The 16,295-nt window shown below is 46.1% G+C and overlaps 2 protein-coding genes across 3 annotated transcripts in view; one reads left to right on the top strand and one right to left on the bottom strand.

Moving 5' to 3' along the window:
• The window catches only part of LOC140208265 (uncharacterized), a 515,327-nt gene that overhangs the window by 107,652 nt on the left and 391,380 nt on the right, over nucleotides 1–16,295 (top strand). The window lies entirely within an intron of this gene.
• The window catches only part of LOC140208262 (NACHT, LRR and PYD domains-containing protein 3-like), a 38,110-nt gene continuing 22,577 nt past the window's right edge, over nucleotides 763–16,295 (bottom strand). For both annotated transcript variants that reach the window (XM_072276832.1, XM_072276831.1), the window contains exons 5-12: nucleotides 11,834–12,005; nucleotides 11,670–11,735; nucleotides 8,711–10,448; nucleotides 5,291–5,377; nucleotides 4,965–5,135; nucleotides 4,639–4,809; nucleotides 4,316–4,483; nucleotides 763–4,151 (exon numbers count right to left, since the gene is read on the bottom strand). In XM_072276832.1, coding sequence (XP_072132933.1) covers nucleotides 4,064–4,151; nucleotides 4,316–4,483; nucleotides 4,639–4,809; nucleotides 4,965–5,135; nucleotides 5,291–5,377; nucleotides 8,711–10,448; nucleotides 11,670–11,735; nucleotides 11,834–12,005 — 2,661 coding nt within the window. In that variant the 3' untranslated portion in view covers nucleotides 763–4,063. The remainder of the gene's footprint in view (nucleotides 4,152–4,315; nucleotides 4,484–4,638; nucleotides 4,810–4,964; nucleotides 5,136–5,290; nucleotides 5,378–8,710; nucleotides 10,449–11,669; nucleotides 11,736–11,833; nucleotides 12,006–16,295) is intronic.

Genomic DNA, 16,295 nt, shown 5'->3' with positions numbered 1-16,295 from the left:
TTCGACATGAGGTAGACAAGGGGCGCGCCACGCGAGATTAGTTAAAAACACGCGAGAGTCGTTAAAGCACAGACACCGTCACTTCGGCCAGACAGGGTCTTGCCATTCACAGTCCAATCCTATGGTTAGGCCCTGCTATAGACCTTCGATTCACGTTCTTGTCCACAGGGGTCAAATTCCGGGTTGTGGTGAAAGTAAATGAGTGCAGGATTGGTATAACTGGGCATTTAATTGTGAAGACAGTGGACTAAACACTGTGCATTGTGAGACTCAGAGGGCTCACACAGGGCAAATCAAAAAGCAGGCTATTGAATTTTGTGTCTGCTGAATCTTTTGTTTCACGTAGTCAGAGCAGCGATGGTTACTCAGGCAGATCTCACGTGATGAAACAGGCATAGGACATGCCGGCCTTCATCGGTCAAGGCACAGAGTACAGAACTCAGAAGGACGCAAGCAGGATGTGCTTTTCTCGGAGACAGAACAGGCCAATTCAAGATCTCAGGAAAGATGTGTTATCATTGGAAGGCGTTCAAAGGAGTTTCGGGAAATGATTCCAGACCACTTGAAGGCACTGGGTCTATACTTGCTGGAAACTAGGGGTATCAAGTAGGGGGAGAATCTCATTGAAACCTATCGAATGTTGAAAGGCTGTGGCAGACTGTGTGTGAAGAGGATTTTTCCTATACTGGGGGAGTCTAGAACCAGAGGGCAGAACCTCAGAATAGAGGGACATCCATTTAAAACTGGAGGATTTCTTTTAAGTTAATTTTATTATCAACATACATATCTGTCATATTTTATTTTAATTTCACAGTACATGCATGTCCCTAAGCCACTTCGAGATTCATTTTCCAGCAGGAATGCACAGCAAATCTATAAAATAGTAACGATAATGGGGTAAGTGTAAGAACCATTAAAGTACTAAAGACAAGAAACTGTTCAAATGTAAATAAATAGCAATAAATGACGAGAATGTGAAGTAACAGGATAAGGAGTCCTTAAAGTGACTATTGGCTGAGGAAACATCTCAATGGATGGGCAAATAAGTGTAGTTATACACTTTGTTCAAAAGCCTAATATCTGCGGTGTAACAATTGTTCTTGAACCTGGTGATGCGAGTCCAGAGGCTCTTGTACCTTCTACCTGATGGCAGCAGAGAGAGTAGAGCATGCTCTGGGTGGTGAGGAACTTTGATGAGCGATGCTGCTTTTCCATGGCAACGTCTCATGTCGATGTGCTCAATGGTTGGGATAGATTTACCCGTGATGTACTGGGCTTAATCCACTACCTTTGTAGGATTTTGTTTACAGGCCATGATTCAGCCGGTCAATACACTATCTAGTACATATCTGCAGAAATCTGCCGAAGTTTTAGATATCATGCCGAATATCTGAAGAACCCTCGCAAGGCGGCTGAGCCCGATGGAGTACCTGGTGAGGTTCTGAAAACATGGGCTAACCAACTGACGGGGATCTTCTGAGACATCTTCAGTCTCTCATTGCTACAGTGGTAAGTTCTTATCTGCTTCAAAAGGGCAACAATTATACCAGTGCCCAAGAAGGGTAGCGTGAGCTGCCTTAATGACTATAGTCCAGAGGCAATCACGTCCACTGTGATGAAATGCTTTGAGAGGTTGGTCATGGCTACACTCAGCGCCTCTCTCGGGAAGGACATAGAGCCTACCACCACTAGAAGGCTACAGTAGATGCGACCTCAATGGCTCTCCAGGCAGCCTTGGAACACCTGGAAAATGCAAATACCTATACAAGATGCTGCTTACTGACTATAACTCAGTATTTAACACCATCATTCCTACAGCCCTGATCAGAACGTTACAGAACCGAGGCCTCTGTATCTCCCTCTGCAACTGGATCCTCGACTTCTTAGCCCACTGCTCTACTCTTTCTGCACCCACGACGCGTTGCTAAGCACAGCTTTGATGCTATCTATAAATTTGCCGATGATACATTTGTTGGCAGAATTTCAGACGGTGACAGAAGGACGTTCAGGAGTGCAAAATTCCAGTTGGTTGAGTGGTGTCGCAGCAACAACCTGCACACAACGTCAGCAAACCAGAGAGCTCATTGTGGACTTCAGAAAGGGTAATGAGAGGGAACATAGACCTTTTCTCATAGTGGGATCAGAGTGGAGTGCGTGAGCAGTTTCAGCTTCTGGGTGTCAACATCTCTGAGAATCCAACCCGGAGGCAACATATTGATGCCGCATTAAAGAAGTGGAGACAGCTGCTATATTTCATTCAGAGTATAGAAGATTTGTTTTGTCAACTAAAGCACTCGAAAACATCTACAAATATACCGTGAAGAGCATTCTGATTGGCTGCATCACTGTCTGATAGTAGCAGGGGGCGCAACAGCGCAAGATCGAAGTAAGTTGTAGAAACTTATAAGATTAGTCAGCTCTATCATGAGTATAAGCCTTCGTAATATGCGAGACATCCTCAAGGAGCGATGCCGTAGAAAGGTAGTGTTCATCACCCAGGACATGCCCTCATCACGCTGGTACTGTCCGGAATCAGGTACCAAAGGCTGAGGGCACGCACTCAGCCATTCAGGAACAGCTCCTTCGCCTCTGCCATCCGACTTCTAAATGGACATTGAACCTATTAACTCTACCTCACTACTTAATAAAAAAGTGTTTCTATTTCTTTGCACTGGTTATTTGTAACTTAATTATTTAATAACATATATTTAGTGCAATTCTGTATTTTCACTATATTTATTGATCATCTATTTCATGATCCTGCTGCGGTAAAGTTACCGAATTTCACGAAATATCCCGGTGACATCAGAGTTGATTCTGGTTCTGATACATTTAAGTTGAGATGGGGGAAAATGCAAAGGAGGTGTGAGAGCCAGGTTTTTTTTTAACGGAGTGTGGAGCCTGGGATGGTGGTAGAGGCACATACAGAAAATTTGAAGAAGTGTTAAGTGAGGCACATAATTTTACAGTGTGGAAGAAGATTAAAGGAAGGTGTTTCATTTTAACGAGTGCTAGGTGCTTGGAATGCTCTGCCGAGGGGAGTAATTGAGCCAGATATATTAAGGTCATTTGAGAGAGTCGTAGATAGGCTGGGGGATAACACAACAGTGCAGGGATATGAGCTGTGCAGTGGGGAAGGTTCGGAGAGAGTTGGGAGGCAGAGAGCGCAGGGAGCGCACACAGGTGGAGCGGGCGTGGGAAGGGTCTGGGAGCATGGGCTAGGAAAGCGCAGAGGGCAGGGAGCGTGGTGAGCGCGGGATTTCAGGATCACGTGGTGAGCGCGGGACCGGTAAGCGGATAGAGTGCGGGTGTGGCGAAACGAGATCTTGGGCACTGTTGCAGTACACGGGGTGCATGAGGCAGCAGTAACCTCAGGCAACTGTTTTCCTCAAATGAGACTCAAGTCGAACACTAAGAGAAGAAGTTAGAGCAGTTCCTGATTCAATCACAGTCACACACAATGAACTGACTGGCGACAGGTTGAATAATCAGTCTTATTTCTTACTGTCTCTCTGCATTGGGGCAACGATGATTCTAAAATCACACGTCGGGGCAGTGTCCGAGATTGCTGCAGATCCAGGGTCTTTCCCAAGAGCTTTTGTCAATCTAACATCACTTTATTCATCAGAATAGGGAATGTATCACCCTCACTGAAGGGAGCAAAAGGATTCTCTCCACGGATACTAACACCCGGTACACGGTTGTCCTGAATTGAGCTCCCAGGGTCTCCCAGGGAAAAACTGCACCCAGATGTCCGGTGGAATTACGCTGCTGGACAGGAGACGGAATTACGTCCAAATGAAGGGTCACAGCCGTAAACGTTCATTGTGATCTTTCCTATAGATGCAGCATAGTTCCTCCTGTATTTTGTCTGTGTTGCTACATGACTGCGGGACACTCTGACGTCACATAGTGCTCAGCTGGAGCCGGGGTCCATCAGAACCGTGTGGGATGAAACTTGGATTGCGGCCATTAAAGGGGAGGGCGGACGTTAAAGGGGACGCCGGGAAATCGGCCAAAGCGTCCCCATCACGAGGTTGGGGATGTTCACCCATTACGATGTTCACAGGTCCACTCTTACTTCTGGTCTGAGTTCCTGCAGAGGCCTCAGTTCCTTCTTCCCAATCCAACTGAACTGATTGTACCGTAACCTAAAACAGGTGGAAGAATGTAGATGAAATAAATAGATTATACAACAGTGTCAGTAACAGGGGACTGGGGTTAATGTTTCAACAACACTCACAGACAAATATTACCAGAAAACCCGCGGATCCGCTGATATTTTATCACATTGAACATTAACACAAACACTCACCAGATCCGTTCCAGACTCGGGAGGGTCAGTATGAGGCAGCGGAGAGCGGGGACAGATCCGTCTGTCAGCGAGTTGTAACCCAGGTTCAGCCCCGTCAGTGATCGGTTTGTCCTGAGAGCGGAGGCGAGATCCTCGGCACCAGAATCTGTGACACCGATATTGTACAGCCTGGAGATGAGAGAGAGTGAGGGTGAAGGACACAGAGAGACAGGAGACGGTACAAATCCCCAGTGTTTATCAGTAACACAATTACTCATCACATTAATGTTCAGTATAAGACACCCAGTGACTGTAAACACAATCTCCCACAGTATGGTACTTACTCCAGTTTCTGTATTTTACACTCTGGGTTCCTCAGAGCCGCAGACACCAGTTTCACTCCTGAATCTCCCAGCGCATTACCACTCAGGTCCAGCTCCGTCAGTGATGGGTTTGTACTGAGAGCGGAGACGAGATCCTTGGCACCAGAATCTGTGAGACGGACCTTCCTCAGACTGGAGATGAGAGAGAGTGAGGGTGAAGGACACAGAGAGACAGGAGATGGTACAAATCCCCAGTGTTTACCAGTAACACAATTACTGATCACATTAATGTTCAGTGTTGGACACCCAGTGACTGTAAACACAATCTCCCACAGTCTGGTACTTACCCCAGTTTCTGTATTTTACACTCCGGGTTCCTCAGAGCCGCAGACACCAGTTTCACTCCTGAATCTCCCAGTTTATTGTCACTCAGGTTCAGCTCCGTCAGTGATGGGTTTGTACTGAGAGCGGAGACGAGATCCTCGGCACCAGAATCTGTGAGACCGACCTCCCTCAGCCTGGAGATGAGAGAGAGAGAGGACGAAGGACACAGAGAGACAGGAGACGGTACAAATCCCCAGTGTTTATCAGTAACACAATTACTGATCACATTAATGTTCAGTGTCAGACACCCAGTGACTGTAAACACAATCTCCCACAGTCTGGTACTTACCACAGTGTCTGTATTTTACACTCTGGGTTCCTCAGAGCCGCAGACACCAGTTTCACTCCTGAATCTCCCAGGTCATTACTACTCAGTCTAAAGACAAACAGACAAATTGATGAACAAAGTGATTCAAACTGTGGGTCTGAGGGAATTTCTCTCACTCGGATATTTCAGGAAACATTAAACCCTTCAGTAAATCACTGATCAGAGTTCCCATCACTGTCAATGTCCCTCACTGCCCAGCTCCAGGGTATTCACCGAATGTCGGTAATTTAGTCTGTCGGCGTGACCCTGTAAACTCCCCACAGGGTAAGATGGTCAGGTGGAGCAGGAATGAAGGTTAGGGGAAAATCCCACAGTGAGGAGGAGTTGTGGATGATAAAATATCAACGGGATGGCGTGAGGGACCCCCACCAGCATAATAGGATGGGGAAGAGAGATCCCACCCGAGGAGGATGTAGGGAAGAGAGATCCCACCCGAGGAGGATGTAGGGGAGAGAGATCCCACGAGGAAAGAGGATGGAAAAGAGAGATCCCACTTGAGGAAGGGGGATGGGGAACAGATCTCAGAGGCCCAAGAGGGACGGGGAAGAGAGGTCAGAGAAGAGGATGGAGGAAGCAGGAAGAGACATCTCACAGGAGGACAGGAAATAGGGAAGTGAGGTCCCACAAGAGGAAGGGGGTGTGTAAGAGAGGATGTGATGCAGATGTAGGTCACACGGAAGGGGCAATTCTGAATTGAAACAGATATTCCAGAGAAGAGTTGCCCACATGGGTCTGGGTATCTTGTTGTGAGCAAAGACAAACAGGTGGAGTGATGGAGATAGTGACACACGGGGAAGGCAGGGAGAGGAGGCTCTCACGCAGGTATCTCTCTCACTCGGAATGGGACAGTCCGGTGACCCTCTTTTGTTCTTTATGGGGAAGAGAGCATGAAGCTCCGAATCTCCTGCTGCAGTCAGTATCTGTCTGGGTGTAAGTAGCAGATAGAAGGAATACTGTCACAGCCAGAGAGAAACACGGCCATGCCTATGATTTACAGCGATTCAACCAATGCTCGTTGATCACTGATCTGCTGAAGTCTCCAAAATCTCTTCGCATAAACCCACAACCCTTGCTTCCTGGTGAAATTACTGACCAATTCCCTGGTCATTCAGAACATAGAACATAGAATTCTATAGCACGTTACAGGTCCCTCAGCCCACAATATTGTGCCGAGTATGGAACCTGCTCTCGAAGTTGCCCAGATTTCCCCTACGGTATAGCCGTCTATTTTTCTAAACTCAATTTACCTTCCTTAGTGTCTATTAAAAGGCACTTTTGTATCCAGCTCCACCACTGTCACTGGCATTGCATTCCACGCAGCCACCATTTTCTGTGTGATAAACTACCCCTAACATCCTCTCTGTATCTGCACCTAAGCACCTTAAAACTATGTACCCACTCGTGTTAGCCATTTGTGCCCTGTATCTATCTAAGAGTCTCTTAAAAGACTCTATTTTGTACGCCTCTACCACCCACTGCTCTTTGTGTGAGAAATTTCATTTGACATCACCCTTTTACCGACATTCAAGCACCTTAAAACGATGCTCCATCCTGTTAACCATTTCAGCCCCGGAAACAAGCCTCTGGCTATCCACACAAACAATGCCTCTCCTCATCCTATACACCTCGATCAGGTCACATCTCAACCTCCTTTGTTCCAAGAAGTAAAGACCGTGTTCACTCAGGCTATTCTCATGAGGCATGCTCTCCAACCCAGGCAGCATCCTGAATGGTCCCTGAAAATTTGACACACTTACGCTGTACATTTCCCTGAGAATATCTCCTCTCAATTTATGATACCATGTAAGTTCCTGCCTAATAGCATCATATTTCCCTCTACCCCAATTAAATGTTTTCTCAAATTGTCTCTCCTATACCTCTCCAGCGCTATGGTAAAGAAGATAAGAATTGTCATCACTACCTCCAAAATACTCTCCCACCGAGAGATCCGACACCTGAGCAGGTCCATTTCCCAATACCAGATCAAGTACAGCCTCTCCTCTAGTTGGTTCATCTACATTTTGCGTCAGGAAGCCTTCCTGAGCACACATAACAAACTCCAGCCCATCCAAACCACTTGCTCTATTGGAATGCCAGTCAATATTAGGATTGTTAAAATCACACATCATAACAACTCTATTATAATTGCACCATTCCAGAATCTGCCTCCATACCTGCTCCTTGATGTCTCTGTTACTGTTGGGGCCTATATAAGAGTAAAGTTATTGTCCCCTTTCTGATTCTGACATCCACCCACAATGACTGAGCAGATACTCCTTCCATGGATTCCGACTTTCCTGCACCTGTGACACTATCTCTTATTAGCAATGCCATGCCCCCACCTCTTCTGCCTCTCTCCCTGTCCCTTTTGAAACACCTAAAGCCCGGCACACTCAACAGCCATTCCTGCTCCTGAGACATCCATTCTCTGTAATGGCCACAACGTCACAGTTCCATGCATTGATCCACGTTCTCAGTCCATCCGCCTTGTTTATGATATCCCTTGTATTAAAAACGACACATCTCAAACCATCAGGCTGAATGCATCTTTGCTTTATGATCTGCCTATCCTTCCTCAGAAACTTCGTACAGGCTGTCTCTGCTTGTGTGCAAACCGCCTCATCCTCCCCCTCTTCACTTCGCATCACACCGCCGAGAACATCTAGTTTCAAACTTCCGCAATAACATTAGCAAACCTTCCCGTCAGGATATTAGACCGCTCACACTCAAGTGCAATGCGCCCTTTTAGTACTGATCACACCTGCCCCAAAAGAGGTCCCAAAGTTCCAGAAATCTGAATCCCGGCCCCCTGCTACAATCCTTCAACCACACATTTATCCTCTACCTCATTCTATTCCAATCCTCACTGTTGCGTGGCACAGGCAGCAATCCCGAGATTACTAACCTTGAGGACCAGCTTCCTAACTCCCTGTGTTCTGCTTTCAGGACCTCTTCCATTTTTCTACTTATGTCTTTGGTACCAATGCGTACCACGACCGATTTCAGGATACAGTATTTTGAACACGTTCAGAACATCACAAACCCTAGCACCTGGGAGGCAAACTGTGTTTCTTTTAGGCGTCCACAGGATCTCCTATTTGTTTTTCAAGTATCGAATCTCCTATTAATGCTGCCATTCTCTTCCAGACCTGCCACTGTTGCTTCCCCCAGGTTGTCGTTCCTCACACCAGTAGTCAAAATGGAGTACTTATTGTTAAGGGGGATGGCCACAGAGGTGATCTCCATTGCCTAAGGCTCTCCTTTCGTTCTTGTCACAATCTGGACAGTCTGGTTTTCTCCAGTGTTTTCCCAAATCCTTTACTATTGAAACAACACAAAGGAACAACTTTACAGTTCAAAGTGATACATAAATTAAGTTACCCCAACTCCTGGCACTTGTGTAGCCCGGGTCCCAGACGCTGGATTTCTTCACACTGAATGTGGCAGTACTGCAAGTCGAGGTGTTTTATTGTATCACAGTGTCCGATGACATGAGACAGGACCGCGCAGTCAATCGGGGTCAGTGTCATTCCACTGAATGAAAGTGTTTCCACAGATCCCAGTGTGGCCTGAGCCAGTCCACGATTCTGAGACTCAAACAGGTAGTGCAATGTATTCAGGAAGCTCCTTTTGCCAGCTTTATTCCATGTGTATCGAACCTGGCGTTTAAATTCCTCCTTCACCCAGTCAATCACCCGGCAGGTTGTCTGATGAGGAAATGGACCCAGAAACTCTTCCAGGCCCCGAGTTGTCATTGGGGAGGAGAGACCAGCAACAAAACGGAGAAATACCTCAAATCGTCCATCTGTAGTGCTGTGGGCTTCAGTGAGGAATTTCAAGATATCCCTGGGACATATAGTCAGGAATTGTGCGACTGCAGCTACAAATTCTTGGACGGTGAGGTGTGGGAATGTGTACACCACGCTCCGGGCAGAATCCTCTCTCTCCAAAAGCTCCATCAGGAACCCGGACAGGAACTGGGAAGGCTGCAGATTGTAGTTGATCAAATCTCCAACTGTAAACACAATCTTCTTATCGGACACTCCTCTGAAGGCCATCTGACCAACCCTGAGAAACACATCACGGGGGTTCTCTATCTCACGGCCGTGGTTTTTCAGGATGTTGTAAATATAGTAGGAATACAGTTGGGTGATGGTCTTGGGAACTCGCTGCGGGTCCCTGACTCTTTGTGTGAAGAAGGGGCCCAGTGCCAGAGCGAGGATCCAGCAGTAGGAGGGGTTGTAGCTCATGGTGTACAGGATCTCGTTCTCCTTCACGTGTTTGAAAACAGCTTCTGCCACTGTCTGATCTTCAAAATGCCTGATGAAATATTCCTTCCGTTCCTCACCAACAAATCCCAGGATTTCAGCCCAAACACCGATCTCCGCCTTTTCCAATAAATGTAACGCAGTGGGACGTGTGGTCACCAGCACTGAACACCCTGGGAGCAGCTTGTGCTGGATTAAACTGTACACAATGTCAGACACCTTGCACCGGAATTCAGGATCTGTGCATGTGTACTGAGGTCCTGTGTCTCTCCGACTGTCAGCAAAATCGATTCTGTGCTCGAATTCATCCAAGCCATCGAATATAAATAGCAATCCCTCTGGGTTCTTCCAGACCTCTCTCAGGATATTCCCAAAGTAAGGATACTGATCCAGAATCAGTTCTTTCAGGTTTATTCTCCAGTTAATGGAGTTTAAATCTCGGAATTTGAAACTGAAGACAAACTGGAATTGTTGGTATATTTTCCCCGTGGCCCAGTCATAAACAATCTTTTGTACCATTGTTGTTTTACCAATCCCCGCGACTCCAGCCACTGCTGCCGAACTCCCAGATTTGGATTTACTCCGGGAAAAGCTGCTTTGGAACAGCTGATCAGTCCGGATTTTCTCCAGGTGTCCGCGGAGATGTTCCTCTCTCCACTCCTCGTGGTCTCTGCCTCTTGCCAGCAGCTCATGTTCCACCAGTCTCCGATCTCGAACAGTAGAAATGACCGTGAGCTCAGCGTATCGATCAACCAGCTGGAAAACCTTCACCTTCTCCCTCATCAGGATCGTGTTCATTCTCAGTGTATCAGTTTGTGTCCGCAGAGTCTCCTTGTGTTTCTGTTGAACATCTTAGGACATTAAAAAAAACAGTTTGTAAGTGTCTATTGTAATGTTCCTGAGCTTTCCAAAACATTTACTCTCGATAAAACTTTGCTGAAGTTCAGGCAAAATTCTGATATACAGTGCTGAAAATGAATCCTTGAGCAAAATAATTTCCCCGCCCATTGGTTTGACATCTTTCCTCAAGGTTACATTTGCACTACCCCCCCCCCCCCCCGCCCGCCGATGAGGTCAACGCGCACAATCCTGGATAGTTCACTGTTGTGGTTGTACTTTGAGTGTGATACACAATCCCTTCACTGGTTATCTTCTGCAAAAGAGGGGATATTGTACTGACCTTATTAACCAAGTCCACAATCACTCTACTCCTTCACTCCTGCATAACACATAACCTTCAATATTTCTTTCATCCATGTTTTTCAGAGTCTCTTAAATGACCCTAATGTATCAGCCTTAGCCACCACCCCAGCAGTGCTTTCCGGACACCACTCCTCATGTAAAAAAATAAAGAAAACTACTTTTGACATCTCCTATTAATGCCCCTAATATACAGTAAATGCCAGGTTCCCGCTGGACCGATATTAAACAGTGGAAAGTGGGAGTGTTGGTGCATAGTTCGCTGAAAGCAGCATCTCAGGGAGTTGCGATGGTGAAGAAGGCCAACATCAGTCAGCACATTGAATACACATTGCAGTTATAAGATGTTGTTCGGGACTCACGTTTTCAGATTTGGTCACCTTGTAATAGAAAAGAAAATTTATTCCTTATCCAGTCTGAGCCAGGAGTGGTATTAAAGCCTTGATAACCTCTCCACAGCCACCTCTTCTCTGAGGACCCGATGCATGGAGGCTGTTCTGGGTCACCGCACTGTTGGAGATTCCCAGGAGATCTGCGTTTTGCCATTGGATGCAGTGATGTTAGACTTCCTAACCTGGGATTCATGGTTCCATATGGATCCCTCTGCCTTCAGTTAGTTTAGGAACTGGCAACTCTCAGGGCTTCTCGTCGGCGCTGCCGAACGCAGAATTCGCAAACTTGCATCGTCCCCTGCGGCCGGCCAATGGACTTACCTTGGACGGTTCTGCTCGAAAGCTGCAAACGTCGCTCGGTGCTTGAGGGCGATGGTCCTCCAGACCCAACAACAGAAACCTGATTCCGACAAAAGCTAAGCAGGCGTACATATTCACAGAGAGAAATAAAGACTTTGAGGTTTCTATCCCATCGCTTACCTTTCAGATGTGCGGGCACTTCAGATAAACCCCGCTCAGTGTCCATGTAGGCGAACTGGGCATCACCTGTTCAAACAGATTAACCTGTATGAAGTCTGTTCTGTGTAATACTGTAAATTTATCAGCATTTACATCTGTAACACACAGTGTATTGTTCACCGTACCACGTTCCCATATTTCATTCAATATTCTGCTCAGCTTCGGTAAATGGTGGTGTAGTTTCACAAAGGATTCCCACATCACCCTCCGGGCCCCGGAGCCCTTCTCCATCACCAGATCCAGGAGGAGTTTGGAAGCGCCTGCTCGGTTTCCCTTCTCCGCCAGCTCAGTCACGCTCTGTAATGAACAATGGGGAATATATTGAGGAGCGGAGGGATGGGTACAAATCTACCCTGAACATGGACTGACCCAGTGCATTCTGCTCGCCGCAAATCACTAACAGCCATTGAAGTGTTCATAGTGGGGGAAAGAATTTAAAAGAAGTGAGCGGGGTCAGTCATGTCCTTCTCAACGCCACAGATTGTCGGGAAACATCCGCTTGGCAAGTTTTAAGTGGAGTAGACACAGTGTGAGTGAGCCAGGGATAGAGTGGGGAGTTGAGGCTTTGTGTCAGAGAAGGTTCAGTGAGGCGAGGTGGAGGCTTTAGGTAGATTTTGGATAGTATTTTCCCTTCCTTTTCACGGTTAGAACAGTGAGAATACCAGGCAGGATAGTGGAATGCTCTTCATACTGCGTGTAGCAAGGCAGGGAGACCGCCAGTGTCCCAGATAACTACACCTTCAGGAATTGCATCCAGCTGCAGCTTCTTACAGACTGTGATCAGGAATTGGAACTGGAGCTGGTTGAACCCAGGATCATTCAAGAGGATGAGAGGTTGACTGACAGGCTATACAGGGATGGAGCTATACCTAAGGCGCAGGACACAGGTAACTGAGAGGCAGCCACTGCAGGAAACTCCTCTGTAACAGGTATACAGGTTTCTGTTTCGGGGTATGACCTAGCAGAGGAAAGCCACGGTCATTAAGCCTCTGATACCGAGTTTGGTTTTGTGACTCAGAACGAGTGAGAAGCGTGAGCTGAACTAACAGGGGGAATTCCGCGGTTAGGAAAACAGACTGGAGGTTCTGTTGACGAGAACAATATTTCTGGATGGTGTATCAGGGATATCTCGGTTCGAGTCTGAAACTTTCTTAAGGGCAGTGTGAGCAGCCAGAGGTCATGGTCCACGTTGGTACCAATGACAAGAGTAGTAAGTGTGATGAGGTCCTGCAAAGTGAGTTCATGGAGTTAGATGCTAAACTGAAGTGCAGGAACTCCAGGGTTGTGTTCTTAAGATTGCTACCCGTGCCCCATGCTGGGGAGGACTGAAATAGGACGATAATACAGTTTAACGTCTGGCTGATGAGATGGTGCATGACCGAGGGCTTCAGATGTTTGGATGTTTGGGCTCTCTTCCAAGGAAGTTGTGGCCTGGACACCCGTGATCGTTTTACACCCGAACTGGAGGCAGACTGATACCCCTGTGGGAAGGGTTGTTAGCACTGCATGGAGAGAGGGGAGGTGTCAAACTTGAGTTGCAGGGGGTGAGGAACCAGCATGGATGGTGGAGTGGTTGTGTGGGAAAGATGTTGTTAAGCCAACATACAAAGTCAGGAAACTAAAGGATGAGAATTGTTTTTCCCAAAATACGTATTATTTCAATGCAAGGAGTACTGTATGAAAGACAGATCGGCCTAGCATGTGGATCAGCACATTGAATTACAGCATTGTAACCATTGTTGTGATTTGGTTGGAGGAGGTGCAGGATTAACAGCTCAGCATTCCAGTGTTCCGTTGCATTAGACACGATTCGATAGAGTGGGAGGGATTACAGAGGGACGGGTGGCATAACTAGTCAGAGAAAATGTCACTGCATTGCTCAGACAGGACAAACTGGATAGCTGGTCCAATGAGACTACATAGGTGAAACTACGGATTAAGAAAGGGATGACCATGTTAGTTGGATTATATTATAGAGCACCCAATAATCAATGGGATTTAGAAGAACAAACGTGCAGGGAGTTCACAGAAACAAGAAACATAAGATTCTGATGGTAGACAATTGACTTTCCATTTATTGACTGACTCACTGGGTTAAAGGGCTGGATGGGATAGTGTAGGTCAAATGTGTCCAGGGAAGTTTCTGTAATCGATATATTCAGGTCACAACTGGAGAGAGTGCATTCTGGAATCCCTATTAGGGAACAAAACAGGGCAAGCAACAGAGGAGTGTGCAGGAGAACACTTTGGATCTGGTGATCATAATAACATCAGTTTAACAATCATTATGGAAAAGGATGGGTCTGGTCTTTGGGTTAAGACTTTAAATTGGAGAAAAGCCAATTTTAATGGTACCAGAAAGGATCTGATGAAAGTGGATTGGGACTGGTTGATTTCTGGTACAGATGTGCTTGGTAAGTGTAGGGCCTCCAAAACCTATATTTTGAGAGTACCGAGTTCAAATACATAAATGACCACAAATGAAGAGTTTGAATGTCCCCGACAGAATAAAAGACAAGGGTACCTTCGTTTAGGGAATGTTGTTTCCTTCTTTTTTTTTAAAAAGAGATATCAAGGCCCTGAGCATATCACAAGTATAGGCTCAAAGGATCAAATGAGGCATTTGATGAGTACAGGAAATGCAAGAGTTACTACAGGAGGAAATCAAGAGGGCGAAAGTACAGCCTGAGTTTGCTACAGCAGACAAGGGAAAAGAGAACCCCAAATCCTTCATCAAATGTATTTAGAACAAAAATATTCCAACGGTCTAAATTGGTCCTCTTGAAGCTCAGAGTGGGCATTTGTGCTTGAAGCTCAGAGTGGGCATTTGTGCTTGAAGCTCAGAGAGGGCATTTGTGCTTGAAGCTCAGAGTGGGCATTTATGCTTGAAGCTGAAGTAGATGGGGGAGACTTAAAATGGATTTTTTACAGTTATATTTACTCAGGAGACATATAGCATCTTTAGAGTGAGGCGGAACTGCAGTGAGATCATGGACTCTATACAGAGGAGGAGGTGGTTGCTGTCTTGAGGCAGATTAGGGAGGGTAAATCCCCAGGGTTTTCCTTCATAATTTGTCTGAGGCGAGTGCAGAGCTTGCAGGTGTTCCAGTAAAGATATTTAAAATGTTAGATGCAGAAGTATTGGAGGGTAGATAATGTTGTTCTGCTGTTTGAAAAGGCTGTAGAAATAAGCTGGGGAACTATAGGGTCGTGAGCCTGACAACAGTGGTGGTAAAGTTATTGGTGGGTATTCTAAGGGACTGGGTATGAGTATTTGGATGGACAAGGATTCATCAGGTATAGTCATCACTGATTTGTACCTGGTATATCTTGTCTTACCAATCTTATGGTTTCTCGAGGATGTTACCAGGGGAGCAGTGAAGGCAAGTGAGGGATGTTGTCTACATGGACTTCAGCAGGGCCTTTGACAAGGTCCCTCATGGCAGCCTGGTTAATAAGGTTAAGTCGCTTGGCATTCATGACATGGTAGTAAGTTAGTTTAGATATTGGATTCGTGAGAGAATCTAAAAGAGGCAGTAGAGATTCTCTGACTGGAGGTCTATGACTAGTGGTGTGCTTCATGGATCTGGATGATAATGTGGTAAACTGAGTCAGTAAATCTGTGGATAACATCTAGGTAGTAACGGCGAGGAAGTTTATCAGAGTTTGCAGCGGGACCTGAAACAGCTGGAAGAAGGTGGAGTGGAGATCGGCAGATAGAATTTAATGAAGACAAGTGTGAGGTGTTGCACTATTTGAGGACAAACTAGGATAGCATTAAGACATTGAGTGGTTTGGCAATGAGCGGTGCGGTAAAACCAAGATATCAGGGAATACAGATCCAAAATTGCTTAAAAGTGTTGTCAAAGGTAGATGTCCTGATAAAACGTTTAGGATATGGGCCTTCTTAAATCAAAATATCGAATACAGAAGTTGGGATATTATGTTGAAATTCATGTTGCAGAGGCTAATTGGGAGCAATGTAACCATATAACCAGATGACAATTACAGCACGGAAACAGGCCTTCTCAGCCCTTCTAGTCCGTGACGAACGCTTAATCTCACCTAGTCCCACCGACCCGCACGCAGCCCACCTACCTCTCGGAAGGATATCAATAAGATTGAACGAGTGCAGAAAAAATTACAAGGTGTTGTCAGGACTTGAGGGCCTGAGGTAGAGGGAAAGTTTGAATAGGTTAGGACTGCCATAGGGTGTAGGAGGATGAGGAGAGATGTGATAGAGGTATAAAAGTTTATAAAAGGTATAGATAGAGTAGATGCAAATAGGCATCTGTTACTGAGGTTGGGTGAGACTGGAATTAGAGGCCATAGATTAAGGATGAAAGATGAAAGGAAATTTGAGGGAGAACTTCTTCACTCAGAGGCTGGTGAGAGTATGGAACGAGCGGCCATCGGAAGTGGTACATGTGCATTCGATTTGATCATTTAAAAACAATTTACTTTAAGTACATGAATGAAAGTGGCATGGATGTCTCTTGTCGGTGTGCAGATCAATGCAACTAGGCATATAATAGGTCAGTGTGGACCTGATGGGCCGAAGAGCCTGTTGCTGTACTGTAGAGTTCG

The sequence above is a fragment of the Mobula birostris genome, chromosome 13 (genome assembly GCF_030028105.1).
Source record: "Mobula birostris isolate sMobBir1 chromosome 13, sMobBir1.hap1, whole genome shotgun sequence".
NCBI lineage: Eukaryota > Metazoa > Chordata > Chondrichthyes > Myliobatiformes > Myliobatidae > Mobula > Mobula birostris.
The sequence above is the reverse complement of the archived record's forward strand: the minus strand, read 5'-3'. Positions and strand labels throughout refer to the sequence as shown.